At 49.8% G+C, this 24,838-nt stretch overlaps 1 protein-coding gene across 2 annotated transcripts in view; it reads right to left on the minus strand.

Annotated features, from left to right (window-relative positions):
• Positions 1-789: 789 nt before the first annotated feature.
• Positions 790-24,838, minus strand: part of Elk3 (ETS transcription factor ELK3) — a 62,551-nt gene continuing 38,502 nt past the window's right edge. Inside the window, exons 3-6 of one of the 2 annotated variants that reach the window (XR_005283689.2) lie at positions 16,854-17,197; positions 16,403-16,533; positions 6,948-7,070; positions 790-1,568 (exon numbers count right to left, since the gene is read on the minus strand). Coding sequence is in view for 1 of the 2 variants with exons in the window: in XM_038315063.2 (XP_038170991.1) it covers positions 1,470-1,568; positions 6,948-7,070; positions 16,403-17,197 (1,017 nt within the window). In the remaining variant the exon portion in view is untranslated. Of the gene's footprint in view, positions 1,569-6,947; positions 7,071-16,402; positions 17,198-24,838 lie in introns of both variants that reach the window. The other variant, XM_038315063.2, reaches the window with a different exon arrangement.

Below are 24,838 nucleotides of genomic sequence, written 5' to 3' on the forward strand. Positions count from 1 at the left end.
TACTTGAAGACGAGTGTTACAGCTCACCTGACCTTAAATTGAAAGTATTTGCAGTTCATCTCTTACATCTGTACTTCCCCTTATGCGCAGGCATGCCCAGAGGAGGGGCCACCGCCTTCACAGCCCTGACCCACAGCACGTGAAGCCTTCCCCACAGAGCATCCGAACGGGTGCACAGGCACTTCCGTAGTGAGGATCCTGAAGAGTTTTCTCTTATCAGACTGCCTTTATTCCCAGCATCAATTAGATATACAACGCGTGCATCCCAGATGCCCCCCTCTAGCATGGCCTTGAGCTCCTCCAGTTCTGTGTGGTACGCTTGGTTCCCTTTATCCAAAACTGTATCTACACACAGGAAGATAATACCTGGTGTGATTCAGTCATTTCTCTGTGGTTTGAGCTCATCACCGTCTGTGAGCATGGTTAATTCTTGGCTTGGTTCCCGCCCCCCTTTTCTGGGGCTTGTACGCAGAGCCCCTCAGCACATGCTGGACACACACCCTACTGAGCTACACCCTCAGCCCTGAAACCTTCAATTTTTAAATATCAGTTGTCACGTCACTCAAAGGAAACCCTAACTCCTAGCAGTGATAACCACACCAGATGGTTGTGGTAGAGGAACTCAAGAGAGCAGGGATAAGGAGACGTAAGCCTGGGGTGTACCTTTAAGAGATCTGCTGGCGCGGGCTTAATGGAGTTTCAGTATCCCAGAGAGAGGGGCCGCTGTAATTGGCTCAGCGGCTGGCCCACTCAAAAGTTCATCTTTTAAAAACTGCACTTTGGAACGTGTTCTTTAAAAGAACGTTTATTGTCTAAATATGGCTTCGTTCATTCTTATAAAAACATTACTTGGACATTACATTTACTGAAATTCAGTTCAAGAGAGGTCCTAAGGCAGTTCTTACAGTGGTGGGAGCAGGCGTTCGTGTTCTCTACCTGTGAGAATAACATTCTTCCGAGAGCTGTTTGATGCTGTATTGTCCTTCAAACATTTCCTCTTAATACTAGAAATACACAAATCATGTACATAAAACTAAATGCAAAAGGAAGGCACAGCTGGTTATATCGTGTATACAAGCAGAGTTCAGCGTATGCAGAATTAAAGGGATAAACAGCTTCACATCCTTATTAGTTACATAGAAAACATTAAGAAAGGCTCTCCACTGTCAGTGTTCAACACTTCAGAGCTAAAAGGATAGAAAAACAAAAACATTAAAATCCACTTAATGCAAAACACTTTCATATAGAGCTGAATATATAAAATTGGTCTTTTAAAATGCTAACATACATCTAGATTATCCGTGTTATGAAAAGTGCAAGCCAAATTAACAGGGTTCCACAATGTCCTTCTCATGACACAGGTAAACTAGCCCATGGGGACAAACTGGCTTCATGAGTTTTGAGTGTCTAGTTGCTGCCGGCACCGGCGGCGGCAGTGGCGACGACGATGGTCACGATTCCTGCGGTCATCATGACTTCTGAGAGCTGGAGGAAAGCAGTACCGGGGACGGAGCTCTGTCCAAACTGGGGAGCGGCACCGGCATGTGACCATTGAGCAGTGTGGGGAACTGTAGGGGACAAGAGACATTCAGTAATGGTGGCCATTTCCTGGAGGAGCTTGCATTCCTTTCATGCATAGGCACCAATGGAGGTAGTGCTCAGCATCCAGCGTTGGGAGCTGGCTGCCGATCTGTTTTACAAAGGTTACCTAGGGCAACCGCGGGAGGCCCAGGAGATGCCCCTGTGCTGCTGTGTCCTCGAGTGGACTTTACGCGTGGCTGACAGCACATTCCACTACTGTCTTAAAGGTTCTAAAACGTATAGCACGCTGATCTGCTTCACATACCAAGGGGGTGAGACTGGAATCCAGGATTCCTTACACATGAGTCAGTGATCTCGAATTTTGAAATCTGCTGTCCATTTTCCGCAGCATGGCAAAATCGGCCATCAATGCTTGTTTAAAATGAGGACCAGGGAGCTGGACAGATAGATCAGCAGTTGACAGTGCTGACTGCTCACTCTCTCTCTCTCTAACTATAACCCATTTTTTATTTTTTTATTTATTTATTTTAATCCTCATTTTAATTGTTTGGATAGGAATGTGCTATACATCCCCACCCCCGACTTCCCTGACTGCTCTCTTAACAGAGGGCCCAAACTTGGCTTCAGCACCCACATCACATGGCCCAAAACTAATGTCAGTGCCAGCGATGTGGGGGTATGCACACACAGAAACACATGATTAAAATGAAAACGAAACTTTTTGTAAAGGAAAGACTGTCTTAATCTTGGGAGATGAGGAATGTACTCTCACTGACTAAAGAGCCAGGCATTAGATCACAGCTGCAGACGGACACAGTAAGACCTCTGCATTGTTGGTAACTAGAGTGGGAAGGGGTAGAATAGGAGCATTATGGTTTGACTTCATGACGTGGACAAGTCCTTCAGCCAATATCCTAATGAAGGAGAAAGTAAAAGCATCTCTTCAGTGTGTGACTGCCCACGGCTGGAGCTCTGCGTTGCCAAAGATGAAATGTGTCCAACTGACCTACCAGGTGCTGTTCGAGCTTAATCCCTCTTTAGTCCAGGAAAGTTAAATATTAAACTTCAGCACTAAATATCAAACTATGGAGCCTGGCACATGTTAGAAGTCCAATAAATATTTGAAGAATGAGTAAATCCTTTTTCTTTTTAATTTTCAAACTATTTCGGTAACACATCCAATGCCTTCTTCTCAAGGGCCGCCATCTCATTGGGCGGCTAGGAATAGAAAGTAAGCTTTCTTAGCCTCACATCGTAAACGAGAAAAACAACTCAACCAGGCTCCAATTAGCCAAAGGTCATAGCTCATAAGCAAAGCCAAGTCTTATCTCCAGCTACACTAAACTGCCCGGCTCCTATTTTAATGGCGACTGGTCTATGTAAGGCTTTCTGTCTCTCCTGCAGCTTTGGGATCTTTACATTTTGTGGGACTTGGTTTCAGCCGCCTTCCTAGATCTGGCCGAAGGCAGTTTAGACCTAAGCCAAGGTGACAAGTGTCCTTGTCACCGCTCCCACGGGGGCTTCAGGTGAACAGCAGAACCTGCCTTGAACTTTCACTTAGAACAATTGCATCTTTTCGCCTTTTGGTGCCCACCCACCACCTGACGGGTGGTTGTAAAGGCATCGTCTGTTTTTAGCTTTTCCAGCGCGTTAGAAATTCCTGTGTGTGCACTCAGTTGTCATACTTCTCTTGATTGGCTTGTTTTTCTGTTGGTTGTTTGTTTTTCCCAGCATGTTTATTGGGTTTTCTTCCACCACAGCCCTTTCTTCACTTACTGCATTCCCCAGACCCCTCCCCCCCCCCTTTTCTCCAGTCCCTTCCCTGAACTTGACAGCAACACCCACTTTCAGATGTCTGACTCCAAAGCCTCACAGAACCTGCTCTTTGGGGGCTCTGAGTCTGTGAGAGGCCGGATTAGGAAGGCAGGGGCGGCTGGAACCTGTCCTCCAGACATTATTATCGTGTGACCTTCGAAGTCCAACCACACAGAAAGAAACGTGACTTAGGCTAAAGTCTGGCGTGCAGTAAGCAAAGTCTAACTAACCGAACTGTCGCATGCCCGCTGGTATTACTAGCATGGCCATCCTCTAACCCACCGGCTTTGTTTCTACATAATTTCCTGTACTTGCCCTATCCTCAAACCCAACTCAAAGTCAGGGGGATTTTCCTAACATGCTCTCATACCTGTGTTGTGAAACCTAGCAGATGCTGGCAGATACTCCTGAGCGCACACAGTTCAAGGCCTGTAGATGCCTGTAGCTGCGTGTCCCACCTGATAGGTCACAAGCCCCCTTCCTGCAGACTTCCTAAACCAGGCACTTCCACGAAGACCTAACTACACTCTCCTCTCTGCTGAAGCCCTGTCCTCTTTCTGTCTTGGCCCTGGTGGAGCTCCTAGCTTGGGGCCTTTCTGTCTAGTCTCCAGCTGGGAGGAGCAATTCTGTCCCTGCTGTTCCAGCTCCACCGCATCCTCGACCAAATCTCCTGCAGGTCCTGCCACAGAGGACTGTCAAAAACGAGCCACGTTAAAAAGTTACAGGACACTTTCTCAGCAGGAGACCTCGTCACTACCACCTTGTTGCTACACGTATCTGCCCGTGAGGTGCATTCCAGATTTGATCTCACCTGGCCAGCCGGAACTGACTTGCACTGTATTTGTAGATCAGGCTCTCGATCCTCACTCAGCCATGGCTTTGGCACCTCTCTCTCTCTCCACTAGGACACTGCAGCTAGAGAACATGCCTCTTCTCTCTTCTTGGCTGGAATTCTGCCACATCTGCTCTGTTTGTGGTCTAAACATGCTTGTGCACACCTGTAATCCCAACTATTCCAGAGGCCGAGGCAGGAGGACCGCTGTGAGTTTAAGGCCAGCCTGGGCTACAAAGTGAATTCCAGGCTAGCCAGAGCTACAGTGTCTGACCCTGTGCCAGTCCCTTTCCCTCTAAGATAGACAGGCAGATAAACACTTATCTCGGGGGATCCTCTGTGCAGGACCACCTCAGCCCCATCAAGTCCTACCCTGCGGGTTTCAAATTTGCTTTTCCAGAAACCACACAGAAACCTTGCCCACTCTGCGGAAAGCGTGCTGTAGACTGTGTTTTCTCTTTCCTTCACGAACGCCCAGTGTATATAAATGAGGTTCATTTTTTTTATTAATTTTGAAGGGGCACTATAGTAATCTGAATTCTGAGAAAACCATTTTGATGTCTCCTGTTTTTAGTTGGAAGTCTCATTCCTCTTAGCACGGTTTGTTATTCTATCATTTTTAAAACGGCCACCTCTAACTTTGACCACACTCCATTGCTCTTTTTATGAGAAGAGTAATACTATTTTAAAAGGGACAGAGTTGTTTCCTGTGGTCTCATCGATCCAGCCATAACTTAGGAACCTCAGGCCATGCAACCTGTCAGCCATCCAAGCTAAGTTGTAGCCCCCTTCCAATCTTCCCAGTTGGTTTATGAATGGCTCTTGGGGCGAAAGCAGGTTTGTTTGGGTGAAATTAAAATTGAAATTTTTTTGAAGATGGCCTTTATATGCAGGGATCTGCAGAATTTGAAGTGTAAATTAGGATCCCTAATCTGCAACAGTCCTCAAACTATGGTTCCTACACTAGAGCACCATTAGAAACGTGAATAAAATGTTTTATCAAACCCTGTCCAAGACCTCATGAATCTGAGGTCCTGGGGTGGACCTAGCATCTTTGCTTGACACACCAGCCATGTGACTCAGGCGCCTGCTGACGTCACAGAACCACTGGGTGTGGGGTGTGGGCAGGTCCCTGCTCCCAGAGGTCCTGGCTATCAATCAACTGGGAATCCTGGAATAGAGACAGAATTCTATTAGCTCCTTGTGTCTTTCCTAAGGAGGTCGCCAAGTCATGCACCAATCAGACGGCAGCACTCCCAACAGCAATACAAAAGTTCCATGTTAGATTCTCTAGCTATAGCAGTCCTATGCCCAAGGAGCTGCTGTATTCACACGACTCCTTCCTGCTCTGCTTAACAATCACCATGTTCCCTGTGCCTGACTGGAACTGAGCTGTGATGGAAATGGGAGCTAGGGAGAAAAGTTACTCCAGGGAATACTCACCTCATGACACCCTACTCCAAGCCCGCTAGGAAACCAGAGATGCAGGATAGCAATCAAAACCTCTGTGGCTCGCCCATTCTTCCTGCTACACCCTAAATCCTATTGTGTATCCATGTGTTCCTGCAGAGCGACGCTCGGCAAATAGTAACCTTGATAGCAGAATGACCAACTGAGAGGAGGGACTTGCACGCCTAATGCCTTTTATTGACATCTGTGCTTTGGCGTCTCGTCACGGGGTTATCAGTAATGCCTGGCATCTGTGTCGATGCGCTAGATCCTGGGAGACAGCACAGTGACCAGAATATGGTTCCTGTCCTTTGGGGGCCCACTCTCTAGTAGAGTTTGCCAGATCAATAGGCAGTCATAATATAACATGCTAAAAGGCCATGCGAGCAAGGAGCGACAGTCAGTTTGGCATGAGCCATACTAGGGCAGGACAAGCAAGCTAGATAAGACCAAACTAGAATTAGGGGAACAAGGAGCTGGCACTGTGGCTGCCTCTGCTTTATTCCTGCCCCTGCCTGTATTCACATACTCAAAGGAGTAACACCTTGGCTTGGTGGAGCAGCTACCTTTGGGACTCAGAGGAAATACTGACCTCCACATGATAGCGAATAAGAGTCCTGGAAGATCCCAGAACCTGCATGAATAATGTATGTGTTCACCTAACTCAGGGAGGTTTTCATTATTCTTTAACCGTTTGCTTCATATATCATATTACAAAATTAGAACTTGTTTATAGTTTGTAGAATGCTGCAGGTGACCTCTGCTCCAGTTTGGAAAAACTGTTCACTGTTTTTACTTTTTTAATGTATTCTGATATGGATATATTGGCAAGTTGGCGTATTTTAAAGTTCTCTATTGAACTTTGTATAGAAACCATTTTTTATTTTAAATAATTTCTGCAGCAAATTTCCAGTGTTTCTAGTCATATGCAAATATCCAGAAATTTGAAGAATCCATGCCTGGGTTCCTGACATGAGCACATCTCTTCTCTGCCTCAGTGAAAATGTCTGCTTCTAAAAGGCTCTGCAGCCCAGGCCTTAAGAAGTCCCCTTGGAAACTTCTTTTTTCTTTTGGTTTTTTTGAGACAGGGTTTCTCTGTATAGCTCTGGTGCCTGTCCTGGAGCTAGCTCTTGTAGACCAGGCTGGCCTCGAACTCAGAGATCCGCCTGCCTCTGCCTCCCGAGTGCCGGGATTAAAGGCGTGCACCGCCACCGCCCAGCTGGAGACTTAACATGGTAACCAAACGTGTGTGGAATTTAGAGAAAAGCCGTGGCTGGCCCACGTTGCAAAGCTGGTTCCAAACTCTTACCTGGAAAAGTGTGTTTGGCCCTTGCAGCCTGGCAGGACTCAGCGGCGCGACAGGGCTAAGGCTGCTCCAGAAGTGTACGCTGGAGAGCAGCGGACTCGGGGTCAGCAGCAGGCCGTTTGGTGTCTAGAAGACAAGGCAACAGGCAGGTCTTGATAGGGCTTCACCTCACGCCAGCCATGACCAAGAGTAGCTGGGTAACCGGATAGGTGCACTAGCCATGGACAATGAACCAAACCTTGCCATCTCTGGGAAACTGGGCAACTTCACGTTCCACTTGAACGGCTAGGAGCAGTTTTCATTTTCTTATATTAATTTTGCCCACAAGTCTTAGGCAAGTCACCCTGCCTAAACATTCTAGTGGAAAAGACAGGTTTGCAGCAGTTCGCCAGAAGAGTTCCTTCAACTCCTTCCCCTGCTCCCAGTAAACAAAGAAGTGTACAGACAAAATAGCACCCCTGGAAGGGGCTTCGTTTCTTATCAAACTGTTGGGCCACAACGGACGCCTGTTACCTACACGGACACACACATGTTCGTTACAGTCTCCTCAGCCCTTTAATAACTGAAATTCTATTAGCGTGGTCCGCAGCAGCTCGTTCGGAACCACTGGGCTGATTTGGCAGACTTCACCCTGGATGTGGGGCTAGGAGGAATTCATGGCCCTGGCAGTGGGACGCAGGCCTTGGAGAGCCAGAGCCGAGCATTTCTTAGAAGTGACAGGACTGGCATTTGCTTGCCCACCCTCGGCAGGAGTCCTGGCCCACGAGCCAGCTACAGGGCAGGAGAAACAACCCGCCCAAGCCAGTAAAATGTGCACAGCTTTTATTCTCAGCAGAGGCAAGCTCCTTGGCCCGGGGTGTCTGCACCTCTGGTGACCAGAAGGAGCCCCTCAATAAGATTCTTTGTGTAAGCACCCAGCGAAGGTGCCAGCATTTCGGATTGCATCATGCTGGATGCTGCCGTGTTGTTTTTTCCTAGAACTGGCCCCAGCAGCTTCAGCAGTTACCAAGCGCATTCGCGCGCAAACCTAACTGAAAGGTTTGCTCTGTTCAGCCGGGTAGAGACGAACACCCAGTGGCCTTCCAGCCGAAGCGCTGAAGGGTGAGCAGATTTAAGCTAAATTATCTGAGTCTTTGGTGCCATGGCGTTTCCTTCTGCATACGGAATGGCATGTGAGGTCACTGGGATAAATACGTGTTTGGAATCAGTGCTCCGCTCTCTTTGCTGGTTGCAGGCAATTCCACGAGCATGCTAGGCCAGCTGGCCCCACCATTAAAATGAGCTCTGCCGGGGCTCCCATGTCAGAACCTCTACCCACTAGCTTGACCACCTAAGGCAAGCAGCCTAGCCTCTGTGGATCTCAGTCTCAATCTGTCAAATGGGAAGGACGAAAACACATGCTATTATTGCCGGGTTGCTGGGAAGATCATGTAATCCATATATGTGTGTGTGTGTGTGTGTGTGTTTGTGTGTGTGTGTACACATATATTTATGACCAACACCCAGAAATGTCAAGCCTGAGAGACACGAGTCATGGTAAGCCTTAATAGTTTTGAATATTTTACTAGTGCATCAGTAATAAGTATAACCTTAATAACGTATACGTAATAAGTAACGTATACCTGGCGTACTCAGTGAACGGACTTTATTCATGGGAGGATTCTCAGCTGCATACAAAAAGTTTCTGTGAAACCTGTGCAGGCGTGCTGGGCTCCAGTCCACGGACTCAGGTGACCCGAGAGCTAATATTTACCTGATACACCGGAGCCAGGCTCGAACCACAATGTGTCACATTAACATTTAATAACCAACATACGGGCCTGCCAGTTTAGCCTCAGAGAAGACTTCTCAGAGTCTACACACTCTTCTAAGCCATAAAGGACAGCTCCCTGGGCAGTATGTAAAATGGGGGTTTTCTGTTTCCGTGGCCTAGAATTTACATTCCCCTCTGGGTTTGAGGTGTTTGTGCACATTTGCTACCAAGGAATACAGGATGTACTTAGAATCCCTTCTGCGCCTCGTGGCAATACAGTTGAAATGTCTTCTCTAATTTATGCAAATAAGCATTGTGAAATGACTTCATTCACTCCTCCTCAGATTGCTGTTCTCCCTGGAGATCCTGTGGCCTTAAAAGAACTACATGGTAGCTTGGAGGGGAACTTCCCAAAGAGCCTTGCCTGGGTTATCTCAGGCCAGGGCAGAGCCTCCTCTGTGTGTCGGCCTGCCCTCCACGAGGGCGAGCGCCTGCCAGAAGAGACTGGCAGGATGTGGGGGGAGGTTGGGGAGAGGAGAGCTACAAGCAGAACCCACGCTGCTTCTTTCCCTCCACCTGGGACCAATCTGTTATAAACACCGCTACTCTCGGACCAACCAACCTCCCTCCACCTGGGAATGCCTGTCTTAACCAATGGCCATAGGCGTTCCTGACCCACGTGACAGAGACACCCAAGGCCACCAGGCATTTACAAGGAAAAGGGGGTTCCCACAAGGGTCGCCTTTCCCTTCCTCCCCTTTCAACGCCACTCCATACTGGGTCTCCGCAAGACCTTAGGCACGTGACCTTTAACTACAGAAGCTGGTCCCGTCCGGATGGGCTGCACCTGCGTGTCCTGGGCCATGGCTGTCTGTCTGCCCCGCATCCTTCAACCTTTCCTACCCATCTCCCTATGCCCATCAAAAGTGCCACCTTCACCAAGGAGACCCCTGGCCTCTCAAGCAAATGGAATTCCTCCCCATAACCACTGGAGAATTTGCTCACTGTTCTCCTGAGTACTCGCCCCGCCCCCAAGTGCTTGGTGAACTGAAGAACTTCAGCTCTTTGCTACCCTGTCTGAACCCAGGACGAGACTCACCTGTGGCTCTGCCCAGCACTCCTCACCCCGCCCACCACCCTAAACCCCTCCCTCCCAGAGGCTGGGTTTTGCTTTCCTTCCCAAAGCCGGATCCCGGTAAAACTCAGCCATTTTGGTGATGCTGGGCTCTTGGCCCAAACCACCTCTCTTAGTAGACAGCTCCTCTCTCGCTCTCCCTCCCCCTCTCTTCTCTCATGGTCCGGTTTAGTCCGCCAGCCATGTTCAGCCTGGACTCTCCCCTCATACCTATAATGAAAATCTCTATACTTTATGTCCTCCTCCTCTTTCAGTGTTTTATTCAATTTCTCCTCCTGGAATGACCTACATGTTCAAAATTGAGCTCGCCTTTCATATCCAACTGCTTCTTAAGACTTCCATTTCTGCGGGCAGCACCATCAGCCGTGCCTCTCAAGATACACGCTGACTGAGACTAGAAATAGCTGCAGAAGCAAGGAAAGCACAAGACACGACAATTTCTGCACACACGGCCCTCCCTTCCGCCCAGCATCCAGTCACCGAGACACAAACCGTGCCTTCCTGGAACTCACTTTCCGGCTCTCCACTTCGTCGGGGCTGCACTCAAAACCCAACCAGAATGTCACACAACCGGTGACATTCTACAACGGCCACTTAAGACCAGTCCACCTGCCTGCCTCACGCTCCCCTCCCCCCTGTTCTGTACACACTGCCAACTCAGTCACTCTGAAACCACGTTCACTCAAAACCCATTCTGTGCCAGAACAGCTACAAAAATGGCCCTGTTGGCCATGATGCTAAGTCCCCTATAACTTACTGCATCCCTCCTAACTTCCCTCTGTGAACCCTCCTCCTTGGCTTTATGTGTCCTGAGCTTACCACATAGAGATTCATAGACGACCCCCTCACCGATCTTCCATACTCAGCCTCCCTCACTACCCAGCCATGGTTGCCATGGTTTTAACCATCCCTCACGCGTTGGTGTCTCCTTAACTTCGTCCCCTTGTTCTCCAAGTTAGTACTTCTTCACCAGAATGTATCACAGGCTTCTCTGATTTCCCGTGGTCCACACTTGTGACTCTTCTCCGGGAGCCTCCCAAGGTCTTTGTGGTCAACCTGGCTGTCTCTTACCCACCTAGTTACCGCACCCCATGGCTGATATTTTCTAAATTTCTCCCCAATCCAGCTCCTCTGGCTATGTCTGTCACAGCCTGACAGCTTCACTATCATTTTGGTGAAGTGTGCATTACAAAGTATCGCAACTGGATACAGCGGTCCATTCTAACTGTGTGTTGTCTGGATGTTTTCTACACCCCAGTTAATGCTGTCACACCCCTCCAACCTGTCCTCCAGCTTCACCCCACTGCTGCCTTTACTTCTAAGGAGACCCTCCTGTCTGACGAAACGACAGCTCTTCCTCTAACACCCAGAACTCTTCCACATCTTGTCTCACGCGCTTCTCAGCCATAGTGCTCCCATCCATCCCAGGTGCTGGAAAGATTCCTGCTGCTCCCTCAATGCCTGGCCCAAGTGTGACCCCCCCATCCCGCAGCAACTCTCAATGTTCTCTCACTCCCCTGGGCAAATTAATCCCTTCTTCCCTTCTTCCCTTCTTCCTAAACATCCCCTTTGTGCTTCCTAGCTCTCAGGGACTAATTCACCCAGGCTTATATCCCTAGCTCCAACCGGAGGACTTTACACAGGGATGGTGCCCCCTCCACAGTTAGGTAACTGAGCCAAATGTTCTTGCTCCTTGTGTTCTTCAGGTCTCCACTGTAGGACATAACTGTCGTGTGTGTGTGTGTGTGTGTGTGCATGTGCATATAACTGTCGTGTGTGTGTGTGTGTGTGTGTGTGTGTGTGTGTGCGTGCGCGCGCACATGTATACACTCCATCATGGCTAGGTCCTAAGGTTGTAAAACTAGTCAGTTCTTGTGTCCTTTTTATGTCTTGCAAACTTAATGTTCAGTGGTTATTTATTAACTCTAGTGAAGAATTTGCGCTCCACTTGGCTTATGCCTCTCGGAGCTGTTAATTTCCTATCGAATCCATGGCTCAGCTTCTTAGGCAGGTTTCATGACCCTCAGTTACAGATGGGTCCATATTCTTTACCTCATGGGCAGCACCTGCAAGCTCACGAGTACAAAAACCCGTGTCTGTCTATTAACCTTGGTATCCCTGGGCAGCAGGGAAGTGCCTTGGTCTTCAGTGACGAGCTCCAAGCAAGCTGATTTAAAAAAAAAAAAATCTCTCTACAGGACAGACAGAAGAGAACGTGCAGGATTGCCTCCATGGCAGGTACCTGCTAATGTCTTGAGTGGACACTAGGAAATCATTCAGACTTCAGGAAAAGTGAAGGAGAAACCCTACACATAAACCTGACACCAGAGGCAAACAGACTCCATGATAATAGCGCCCAGGTCATAATCTATTTTAGAATAGTTGGGCCAGCGGTAAAGGCACTTGCCACCAAACCAGCATTCAGTCTCTGGGACTCACATAGGGGAAGGAAAGAACCAATTCCAACAAGTTGTCCTCTGACCTCCACATATGTGCCAGGGCACACATGCCCCACCATCACACATACAATAAAGTGCATGTGCATTCATGTATTATATGTTATATGATGTATATATAATGTATGTATTGTGTATAGTATATGTGATATGTATATATGCATATATTATTTTCAGAAGTGACAATCTCAAGAAAGCCATTGATAGTCGTCTGGTGCGGGAGAATTGTCTGTATTCTGTCAATCATGTTTTAAATAAATGCTGATTGGCCAGGCAGGAAGTATAGGCAGGTCAGCCAGACAGGAAGTAGAGGCGGGGCGATGAGAACAGAATTCTAGGAAGGAGGAAGCCCATACCTCCCCAGTCCTGCCCAGATCACTGAAGAAGCAGGATGTGACCTGCCCTGCTGAAATAGGTACTGAGCCATGTGGCTAACATGGATCAGAATAATGGGTTATTATAAGCTACAAGAGCTAATAAGAAGCCTGAGCTAATGGGCCAATCAGTTTATATCTAACATAGACTCTCTGTGTGAATTTCTTTGGGGCTTACTGGCTGTTGGAACCGGGCAGGACAGAAACCCCAACAAGCAGGCCCTCATGTTACAGGATGGCGCCCAAAGTTCTTGACCCACATGTTACAGTCTTCATTCAATAAAAACATAGTTTTAAAGACTTTAAAAGAGGCCGAGACTCCCATAAGCGTTTGTGTAGCTCCGATCTGAAGGAAAGGGATGAGGATTTCATGCATATAATGAAAGAACTGAAAACATAGGGAGGAGTTAGATGAGATAAAAAACATGAGCCATGAGAGGGAAGGGGAGAGGAGGGGAAGGGGAGGAAGGGGAAGGAAGAGGAGAAGCAACAAGGGGACCCAGGGCGAAAAGCACTCCCTTGGGTGGTTTCTCTGGGGCAGCCCACACCTTGAGAGCCAAGAACCTTCCACCCCTTCTACCTGCAAAGCCCCTCTCTACCCACAAGGAAGTTCTCTGCCCCAGGAAAGGTCATTGTGAGCAAGGCTGGAGAATCAGCTGGGGAAGTGTTAACAGAATAAGAAGGAAGTTGAACAACCCTTGCGAGAAGGGAGGAAAAAATAACCCTGTTTTTTCTTCTGAGGATAAGGGTAAAAGAGACAGGAGGATGGAAACCACCCCAGCAGTGGGATGGTGGATGGCAGACAGGGTGCCTGCACTCTGGCCGCTCCACAAAGCTAGGGACTCACCACTCCATAATAAAGGAAGTAGGACTTTGGCATTTCCAACCTAGCAGGTGGTCTCCTCCCGCTCACTCAGCACTAATCCAGCCTGCTGCTGAGCAAACACCCTGAGGGCCCAGACTGGTGGTGAGCGGCGCCCCCCACCCCACCCCCGCCAAAAGGGATCTGATTTCAGCATCTTGCACAGGACAGGTGAGAGGAACACGGAGTCTTGGCAAAAAAAAAAAAAAAAAAAAAAAAAAAAAAAAAAAAAAAAAAAAAAGGGAAGCACAATACATCGGCCTCGAGTTCTGAAGGAACAATGTCCCCTCGGGGGAGACAGGTGCTAAGGGACACAAAGGGAAAGTGAGGTGAGGTACGGGGAGGGGACAGTAGTCATGTGCTTCTTCTGTAAAGAAAGCATCCCCTCAGGGCTAAGGTTTAGAGGATGGTCTCATCATGCCATACGCCAACAGGGTACCACTTCACAAAGCACACCCCACAGGAGAAAGGCATGTTTCCGTGGCTAAGGGGAAGTGCTCTAAAGTGGGCAAGGAAGCCCGTGGGCCAGGGAGTCAGGGTTCAGCGGGGTGTTCATGTCTGTTTCTGAAACCCCGGACCCCAAGAGAGGGAGCTGAGGTTGGGAGGGAGAGCAGGAGGGAGGGAGGGAGAACAGGAGGGTGGAGAAAGAGCAGGAGGGTGGGAGGGAGGGAGAGCAGGAGGGAGGGTAGGAGAGAGAGCGGGAGGGTGGGCTGGAGAGCTTCTGAGCAAGCTGTTAGAGAGGGAACATCTCTACAGATCTAAATCTAAGTATAGCCCCAGTCCTGAAGGACCCAAGGCTTGTCAGAATAAATCTGAGGGTCCCCTCTGGTCCCAGATAAACCACCAATGGAGGAGAGGAGGCAGGTGTGACTGAGTTTTACTGCCCTTCACTCACTCTGTTGGCTGCCCCCAGCCACACACGAGGAGCAAGGCCCACACTCTAGGAACATAAAGGAATATCTGGTGGCATTTAGGTCCTGAGGCTCCTCTGTCCAAACTCTCTGTCTGTCTCTCTCCCAGAAAGCCTGGGCCCATTCTTTAATTTCTTGGCACTCACTCAATGAAAGTGGAGACCTCTCAGCTTGACTCCCAGATGCCTGAGGTGCACCTCTGTCAGAGAAGCCTGGCTTCCCTAAGCATTCTCTCCAGGTTCTAGTCCTCTATCTCTTTGTCCACACGCTAGGGCCCTTGTCTCAGCTCAAGGTCCCTTAGCTCCTCACCCAGCTCTCGACCCTAAACCCCTCTGAGAGGTCCACCCCACTACGTTCACAGTAGCTAGGACCAAAGCCACACTAGAAGCCTGGGCAATCCCCCACCCCACCCCACCGAGATAGTCATGGAGAACACAGACACTGAAACTGGACGTGACCTGCCTGGCTGTCAACCATTCTCAGCTTTGCAGTCTTAAAGCCAGACTGTCCACCTGGTGGCTCAGACCCGAGGATTGCTGGCCTGAGCCGCTACTTCAGAGGCAGTTTCTTGTTGCCAGGCAGCCTGGCTTTGTTAGGGGATGCTAATTTTGGAATGCTTATGCCCATTCCAACCTATCACAGAGTCCTGGGGCCTCTCCTCAGTAAGGAGGGCTATGACTGCCACTTCACAAAAATAAGCTGCCATGTCACCCCTGGGAAGGGGAAGCCCTGCAAAGCAAAATAGCAGAGAGGTGCTGGCATCTGGTCTGCAGAAACCATGGTCTGCTGTCAGGGGGAAACAGCTGGTTCTACACCCCACCCCACCCCACCCCACCCCCTGCCATGGGATGGCAGAGGGTGTTTAGCTGCGGGGTGGATGTTGGATGCAGACAAAATAGGTCCAACCTCACACCTCCTACTTACAGCTATGGGACCGAGTCAAGGGATTTCACCTCTGTACCCCAGTACCTCAGCCAGGCAGTCTCAATGAAAAATACCCACACCGGGGGCCTGCTATGACCTGGGTGGCAAAATGCATGGTGTGTGCCGAATGTCTGGCACACGCAAAGAATTCGCTGTCTACCGCTGGGGCCAACAAAGACAGCTATGGTAACGACAGAGGCAGAGCCCAGACTTCTGGCCCACCTACAGCGTGACCCCACGCCGAGGCACAAAGCTCCAGGACGATAAAGCCTGCCAGTTAGTTGGAGCTAGCTAGCCAGGGTAGCATGGCCACCATCCTAATGTACCGTTACTATACGGCACCACTCAGAGAGCAGCTGCCCTGTCCCATGTCTAGGAAGCTGGGGAGGCAGACGCAGGATCTAAGCCAATGCTGCTAACCTCTGCCACTAACATGCATCTGATTTGGCCTGGGACTGCTTCTTTTCTGTCTGTCCTACAGCTGAACCAGACACCACTATGACACTTTTACAGGGGAAGAAAAAAAAAAAAGGCCACCTTCTCCAGGGGCTCAGAGCAGCTTAGACTTGTAAACTCTGAGTTTGCTCTCTTCTCCGCATGGTGGGACCTGAGTTTCCCTCAGCACCCCTGCTTTTAGTGGGGACTTTCCTGCTGTGCATGCCCCTTGTGTTTCTTGTTAAAGGTGAGCATGACACACGCGGCTCCACACTGCTATCTGTGAACACAGACTTTTCTCTTCAGGACACTTCTGAGTGCCTCCCGAAAATTACATCATCAAAACTCCCTAAGGCCCTAAAAGCCCCCAAAAGCGCAAATGTCCCCAGAGATCTCCCCACCCTCACAGCCTACGGGCATGAGCCATCTGAGGTTACTCTGGGTCACAAGGAACCAATGTCCCTCTGTTGCCTGGATACCAAGCCTTTTCTTGTGGGTGCCTCTCAGTATACTCAGTGCCTTTGGGACACTGGCCAAGGGACAATTCTTGAGGATTATGGGGGATCAGTCTTCCTTCTTCCCACTAGGACCACAGGAATGGTGTTTACCTGTGCGGTGAAGAAGGCTGGAGTGAGGGATCCTGAGGGGAGGGCTGGGCTGTTGAGGGCGATGGAGCCGATGTCGGTGCCCGAGAGCAACAGTTGAGGTGCAGAGATTTCCAAGCCTTTGGGTTTTTTGCCTTTTGGGGGAAGAGATGGAGACTTGGTTTTGGAGCCCGATGACAGATTTAAGGGTTCCAGAGAATCCGAGTCATGGCAGGCCGCCTCGAGGAAGAGGCTTCTGTGTTCAGAAGGGAGGGGCGAGTTGGGGGACAGGGATGGGGACCGAGATGAGGAGGGTGACGCAGACGACACGCTGGCCGCATTTGGCAACATTAAAGAGGAGATCTTGGCTGAGACAGATGAGGCCAGGAAAGCGGATGCTGCCGCGGCCTCGGATGTGGAAGGCAGGGACACCACGGGTCTGGTGATGTGCTTGTCGGTTTTATTGGTCACAAACCTGATCACAGTCCTGACTTCTTCCACAGGGGGGCTGTCATCACACGGCTCCTCCAGTTTCTCTGTCTTGATAGCCTTGAAGGCCTCAGGAGGGTTCTGCAGGGAGTTGATGGTGAAGGACGAATACAGGCCCGAGTGGAGGTACTCGTTGCGGCTCGTGCTTTTCAGGGCAGACAAGCCCTGCTTGTGGACCTCTCGGCCTTCAGGGGACACCTTACAGTCGCTGTCCTGCAGCAGGAGGCTCTCCCGGCTGATCTCCACCGCATGGGGATCCATTTTGAGGATGTCCGGGAAAGAGACGAACTTGTACACAAACTTCTGCCCGATCACCTTCTTGATAATGTTCTGCGAATACAAAAGCGGACATTTGAAACGGGTGAGCCAGAGACCAGGAAGGAGGGTGCCCTGGAATTGATGAAAGGAGGGCAGAAGGGCCAAAATATCCCCGACGTCCACAGGGTGGCTCAGAGGAATGACGTCAGAGCCCGAAGGCTCACACTTTTGCGCCCTGGTCCCGCTGCCCGGGAATGATATGCTCTCCCGTCTTTGGCAACGTTCTCCTCCGTATAAACAATACAGATCATATTGCGATCATATTGCGATAGCGAGAGCTACCACTGAGCTAGCACATACCGTGTGGCTGAGATGACTCACACCTTAGCTCACAGAACTGGCACAGTAATCCTACAAGCAGGTTTTGCCATTCTTGTTTTACAGTCGGGAAAGAGAGCTGGGGGAGGGGAGACGGCCCCGGTGAATAAGCAGCCAGCACGAGGGCTGGATTTCAGGTCCCACGAAAAAGCTGGCCAGGTGCGGTGGCCAGCCAGCACTTTGGGATACAGAGGCTTTCTAGCACAAGCTGGCTAGCTCCACGTTCAGCCAAGACTTCCTGCCTCACTAGGTAGGGTGGGGGAATAACCAAAAAGAAGACATCTGAGGTCAACTTTGGGTCTACACACACTTGAATGTGCACGCACCCACATACCATGTATGCCCAGGCATGCGCGCACGCCACAGACACATGCGAAAACCAAAGGTTCTGAGAACTGGAAAATAAACTTCTAGAGCTACAGTGACTCATACAGCAAGGGTGTGCTCCCTTCACCCCAGGACAGCACTGCCTTACCTGCGGCTGGGAACCAAGAGAGCACAATGAAATCATAGCAGGGAAGGATTCTGCTGCAGAGCATTGGAGAAATGTACATTAGCGCTACCCAGCAACCCAACATTTTCTCCAGTTGGGCAGCCGTTTCTGGCAAGAAAGCCGCTCGAGGGGGAACAAATTGCCTGCTTGGATATTTATGGCATTCATTTCGTGTTCTTAGTTGCCAGTGTCTGCGTCTGGCTCTTCAGTTAGGGGCCCCATTCCTCTAACATTAGGATGTAAATGAAAGATGAAAATCACTGTCAAGGCAAAAGTTTTCTCAGCCCGTGAGAAAGCGGATTTTATATGGGAGGCTAGTGGAGCCGGGAGAGCAGTCCCCGCAGAGCCTACCCAGTTCCGTGGCGGTCTGGCAAACACTGCCGCAGGTCTTGCCCTGTGGTTGACTCTTAAGTCCTAGGTACTCCAGGGAGAAAAGGATGGCTTCCCTCTGGCTCAGAAAGCCAGCACGATTCTATGGGGAAAGGACCCTGAAGGTTTCCTTAGAAACCCTTCCTCCTAAACCTTGCAAAATAAACCATCTGAGGAAGACGCACTTCATTGATGAGTGTGTCACCAGTCCAGCCATCTCGTGTCTAAATCCCACAGCAGCCCACATGGAGGGAGGAAGGTAGCACCCTTCCCCTGCCAAGACAAGCAAGCATGGGGATGGAGCCACAGCCCCAGACTGACAAGCTCTACTGGAGCTAAAGCCAGGGCCTGTCCACGTTTTCACCCAGGGGCTAAGCGAGCACAATATCCCCCGATGGAGGCATCTCCATGCGTTCTGACCCTCCTTGGGTGGTCATGGCTTGGCCTAGGTATGAGCACGTTAGCTTTTGGCCTGCTACCTTGTACCTTGTTCCATTTTTTTTCGCCCTTTCGACAACAGGAGAAAAGGGCCCATTTGCCAGTCACCGAGATGTTCAAGGAGAAATTCCCTGTGGGTAGGTTTTTACAGGAGGCATGCAAGGTCCCTGTGCAGGAAATCCCTAACACATGAGCCCCAGAGGGAGACCTTGCCCACACAGCACACAGTGTGCCCTTGCCAGGGACAGGTCAGATGAGTGTCAAAGTTGAACAGTCCCATGGCCGGTGTGCTGGGGCTCTAGCCTACAACTCATCGCCCCCACCCCCAAAATCCCACGACTCTAGCTGACTCCACTTCCACACCCTATGATGGCAAATCTTCAAAGGAATGGGGGAACAAAAAATTTCTGCCAGCTGCTTGGGGGTGCTTGGGGGTGGGGGCATCTCTATTGAGAACAGCGCCAGGCCGGTATGGAGACCATGCCAGGAGAAACAGCTCCCCCTAGGAAAAGATGAAACAGGGAAGTCCTGGGTCTGCCTGACCCAGGTCATTCCCATCATAAAGGAGTGTGCAGTGTGAAGCTTCCTCCGCTAATACTGCTGGTGTGTGTGTTATATGTATTACATTTTATTTTATTTATAGCACCTAATACCTTCTTCTTTGGGAGAAAACTCTTTTCTTCTCAGCCACTTTGCATATTCTAAATTGAGCAAATTTATTGAGCCTAAATAATTACACAGAAGGGACACCAAGGAACTCTTACTTCAACTGATGGATCTCACAAACTAACTTTTAAAAAATGTAAATATTTTAATTATTGGACCAGAGGGATCATTACTATGTTCATGAGTAAGTCTACAAATAATTAAGGGCTATGATGGGATGAAAATGACTTTTTTGGGGGGGGGGTCTCGAGAGATTACTCAATGGCTGAAGGCACAGGTGGCTCTTTTGGAAGGACCTGAGTTAGGCTGTTAGCACCCACATTGGACAGCTCACAGCCGCCTGTAACTCCAACTCCAGGGGATCCAATGCCCTCTTCTGACCTCATCGGACACCGGCACATGCAGCATATAATCACACAGACATAAATAAAAACCTTTTAAAAAGTTTATCTCTTAGGGTCTTCTTTGTTGTCTAGGTTCTCAGGGAAGGCTGAGAATGAAGCCAGGCAAGGATGGGGAAAGAAGGGCAGGGTCCATGCATCAGAGATGCGTCCCAGTCCGTCAGGGGCTCAACATCTCTGACAGAAACTAGCAAGGAAACGCAAGCAGGTAGCAGCGGGGCTGGGAAGGCAGCTGAGGCAACAACAGCTCTTCCTTTTCTTCCAGGGCAGATCCCTGGAATCAGAGGGACCTTGGATATTTGCAGACCTCACCACTGTTGCCAAAGAACACTTCCTACCAAGTCGGCTGGGAAAACAGCGGAAGTAACGATAGCAGCTAGGGTTTGCCGAGCATGCATTTGCGGGGCACTGCCTAAGACCTCGAAGCTAGTCTTCTATGGGAGCATTACCCCACAGGACAGATGAGGAAACTGAGGTTCACGAACTATAAATTACACGCCATCAGACACTCATACTTGGAAACATCTGGCTCCTGAGCTCTTGGCCAGAATAGAAGGTGATTTACGTCAGCCAAAGCAGATCAACCCTTGGGTAGGGCTCTTATGGTAAGCGATGAAGATATTCTGAAGACGCCTGCTTCTCACCCCTTCCATACCAGACTCACTTAGCATTGTTACCCCCGTTGCCTGGCGACCCGACAAATGCCGGTGTGTATCCAGTTGAGCCAAGGGACTTTCTGTGGTTTCAAAGACACAGTTGCGTACATCTGCCTCCTTTCTGTGCGGGGGAATAAGCCACCGAATAATCTCCCATGAAATGTGGAATGTGACTCACGGCCAGGCCCTGTCTGGTGAGTCTCAGGCAGCAAGGCCAAGGCCAAGGCCAACTTCAGAGAAAGGGAAGCAGGAATCCCCTGCAGCTGACACACAACAGCAACAGCGATACCCGGAAAATGACGTCTGGGCTGGGAGATGTCCCCACTGCCACATCATGCTGTCGTTTCCACAGGGTAGGAACCTGAAGTGTGGGCATTTTGACAGGTAAAGGCACAGAGTGCCAGCTCACTTCCTCCCCCAACAAGCTGACCTCCATATCCCCAGCACGGCCTGGAAACCCTGACAGACCACAGGCTCACCTGCAAGAACATGGTATATGTGTATATACATACATATTATCTACTATTTGTGTATACACAGAGATACTTCTGGGATGGAATTATCTTCCTAGTTACATTAGGATAATGTTCAAATAAGCTCATTAAGCGTTTGTATAGTATATGAATTTGACTATAGAGAACAAGGACCCTCGCATGAAGCCAGAGGCCACTGGTTATTTCATACATGTCTTATACACACAGATGTCTACGTGTGATTTGCCTCACAGTTTCACGCATGTATATGATGACTCGTTCCCTGTTACCCTGTCATCTCCCCTCCTCTCCCTGCTGAAACCCTTCTCCCACTCTCTCATCGTGTGTGTGTGTGTGTGTATGTGTGTGATCTACTGAGTCTAACACAGTTGTCTTCATGAAATAGGGTGTGAGTTTATTAGGGCATGAGCAACATACCAGCAGCTACAGTATTGAGAAAAGTGACACCCTTTTCCCAAGCCAGTGGCAACTCAACCGTCCCTCAGGGAGGGGTAGGGCCCCGTGATCCTTTTCCCTTTCATGAGAAGGTCAGCTGCAGTGAGCTCTTGAGGGCACCAGCCATGTCCTGAAGACACTTTTGCAGCAATCTTTTCCAACTTCCGGCTCTTACAGCCTTTCCACCCCCTCTTCCACAATCCCCAGTCTTACCATGTGGCTCTGGCTGATCTAGAACTCGCTAGGTAGACCACACTGGCCTGGAACTCAAGAGAGACCAGCCTGTTTCTGCCCCGTGACTGTTGGAACTGAAGGCATGTGCCACCACGCCCAGCCCGCCTCCATGGCATTTTTTTAAGCTAAGATCTACATAGATGCTGTCACCACACGCAACCCCCTACAATGTCACAGCTTCTTTGAGAGCTCCATACACTTCTGTTTCATCGTTTTGACTCAGGAGGCTCACCCCGTCTGTCTGTGTGCACCCCGTCTGTGTGGAACATGCTTTGCAGGTCTGGCACCTCAATCTTGATCTAAAGTAATGGGTCAGGCTTCCATGTGTTCAGACTTGTTATCCAACCCGTTTTCTCAATGGGTTTTCATCATTCTTCCTGGCCCAGCTCCCTTAGCTTACGCTGCATCCTCTGAGGGTTCCCTGGGATTGCAGCCTCTTGCCCTCCGACCTTGCCACCTCCCTGCCCTGTATTCAGCCCTGAGAAATGTCAGCAGCTCACACGGGCAGGAGGGAAAGTTGTACAGAAACTTCCTACGCCAGCTGGGACTTCTCTCAGCCTCGTGCTGGGAACACAGCCGGGAAAGGGGACAAAGCAGGAGGACCTTTCCCATAAATATCTACTTGATACTACTTCAAGGCTGCTGCTTGGATTCAGTTTAAATGCCACCCAGTCTCTTTCCAGTCACATGATCTGACATCCTCAACTGTAGAATGGGACGGGCCCATTCATCTAAATACCCAATAAAAGCCCAAAATATTTATCAGCATTAGCATTAGCATCCTTATTTCCCACTCCCCTTTAGCCAATATTAATCTATTAACGCTACCTGCTCTTAGCCCGGATGACAGGTTAATAGTCAAATCGAACCTCCTAGTAGGCTGTGCATATTCTACACGCTCCATCCACAGCTCTGGGTTCCATGGCCCACGACTCAGCAGGCCGACTGCATCTGGTTTACACACCTCAACCAAGCAGGAGAACATGGTGGTGTTTTATTTAGTTGGATGCAGAAAGAAAGAGGTGTGTGGTATATCATGCTGAACGCAGTCACCGTTTGACATTCACCATGAAGAAAACCTCACACGATCCAATTAGTTCTGGGGGAATCGGGCGGAGTGTCGTGGCCATCAGGAAACCACTGCTGAACTGATGAATCTTGGGATTCACACAAACAGGGATCACAGCCGATGGCAGAGACGCCGCACGCCAGGCCCTAGGAGGAGGTGCAGACAAGAACCAGACACCGAGAAGATTCCAACTGCTCTCAATGCCTCTTTGAAGCAGGAAATGTGTTGCCAGAAAAAGAGGCACAGCCTGGCTTCCTGACAGTGGCCGTGGCTCCAACGGGAGGTCACTAGAGGCTGCTGACCCTGGGGGTCTCTCACTGAGGTCCCTGGCATCGGGAACCAGGAGCTTGAGTGCCAGCAGACTCAGGACGATGGATCTCTGGGGACACATTCCCACAGTAGATGCTTAGTGTGGAATGTGCTGTGGGGAAGAAGGGGTAAAGTGCACACGCAGGCCATCGCCTGCCATGAACACAGACACCTTACAAGGTGCGCTCGCCCCGGCTGCCTTAGAGGTGAAGAAGTCGAGAGTCACTGCTGGTGTGTGGAAAGGGCGGTTTGATCCAGTTTTCTACCACAGAGAGGAGAATTAAACATTGGGGCAGCCATCGAGTGGATCCTGTCACTCACTATTTCAGAAAGCCACAGTGCTGTCACCTCCTTATGTCTTTACATAGTACTTAAGTGAAAAATGACAGGTACCCATGGGATGTTCCACCATTTCAGTGAAATAATATAAATATGTATATGCGCGTGTATGCACATAAATATGCGTGTGTGCTTACAGGAGAAAGAAATTAATCTTTAAAAGTGGATACTATAAAGTAACAGTGATTATAATATTTTTCCGCCTGCATTTTTTTTACATGATATGTATTTGGCATGTGTTGCCTGTCAAATTGACATGGAGCCCGAGTCACGTGGCTTGTAACTGTCCCTGAAGTCTAAACCGGGCCGTAGTCACAGCTAGCTAGGCCTGAGACATTTCTGCTCAGCGACCACGCCCACTTCCAGTTAGTAGCTGCTACTAACGGGGTGCCTCTGTATTCCAAAGCAGCAGTGGGGTTTGCAGGCAGGGGCCTAGAAATGGGCTCCTCGGTACAGAAGCAAGGTCCTTGCTGAAGAAAGGCTCCTTCTGCCTCCCTGTAAGGGGGCTCACTCTCATAACCACAAACAGAACTGCCCATCCCTGGGGCATCAAGGTACTTTTTCATAAGGTACCCTGGCATGAGGTACTGGGACCCAGTAAAGCCATCTTTGACCAGCCATCAGCAATCGACCTAAGGACAGTAACAGGAAACTAACGGCTTGGTGTGGCTTCATGACCAGCAGTTTGCATAGTTAGGGTCAACACTAACGAAGCAAACATTACCTGAAATAACAGTAGCCTAGCCAGACCTGGGTTCAAATCCCAGCCTCTCTACTTAATATCGCCTGGGATCATCATTCAACTTCCATAGACCTCACTTTGTCATCTTTAAAACGGTGTGGGGGGGAGCTCATGGGTTTGCTTTTAGAGGCTCTATGTGTCAGGACCTTGCTCGCAGAGTCCTTGAAACATGACTATAAACATGTCTGCACACAGCTAAATTCTGCTTGGCCGACAGTGGCCATTAGGACACAGTGTTCTGTTAATCTGCTGCGGGCCAACCAGAATTCCTTAGCTGGCAGGCACCTCACTCTAAAAAGCCTGAGAAGGAGCCTCACACGCTCACACGCCCATTTCACAGATGAGAGCCCCAAAGCTTTGCTCTGAGTTCCCACAGCCCAGCAGCAGGGGTGGCGTGTCGCCAAGTTACCGGCTTCCCAGCCAGCACCCCACATAAGGACACCATCCGGCTCGCGTACAGACGGCAAGCCGACTGGCTCTCCTGAAGTGTCCCCTCTCCGGAGTGAGAACACAACGCCTACAGGAGCCACACTCGTTGTCCCCTGTCCTTAACCAGTAAACCGGCCCACAAAACCCCGAGACACCTTCCCCTGGAAATGCCCAGGCTCCATGAAACGGAACCAGAGTGAGTTCTGTAAGCCTCGGGGTGGTAGCGAGGTGGGCAGTGCAGGTCCTGACTCGTCTCAGCCT

Source organism: Arvicola amphibius, chromosome 17 (genome assembly GCF_903992535.2).
Source record: "Arvicola amphibius chromosome 17, mArvAmp1.2, whole genome shotgun sequence".
Taxonomy (NCBI): domain Eukaryota; kingdom Metazoa; phylum Chordata; class Mammalia; order Rodentia; family Cricetidae; genus Arvicola; species Arvicola amphibius.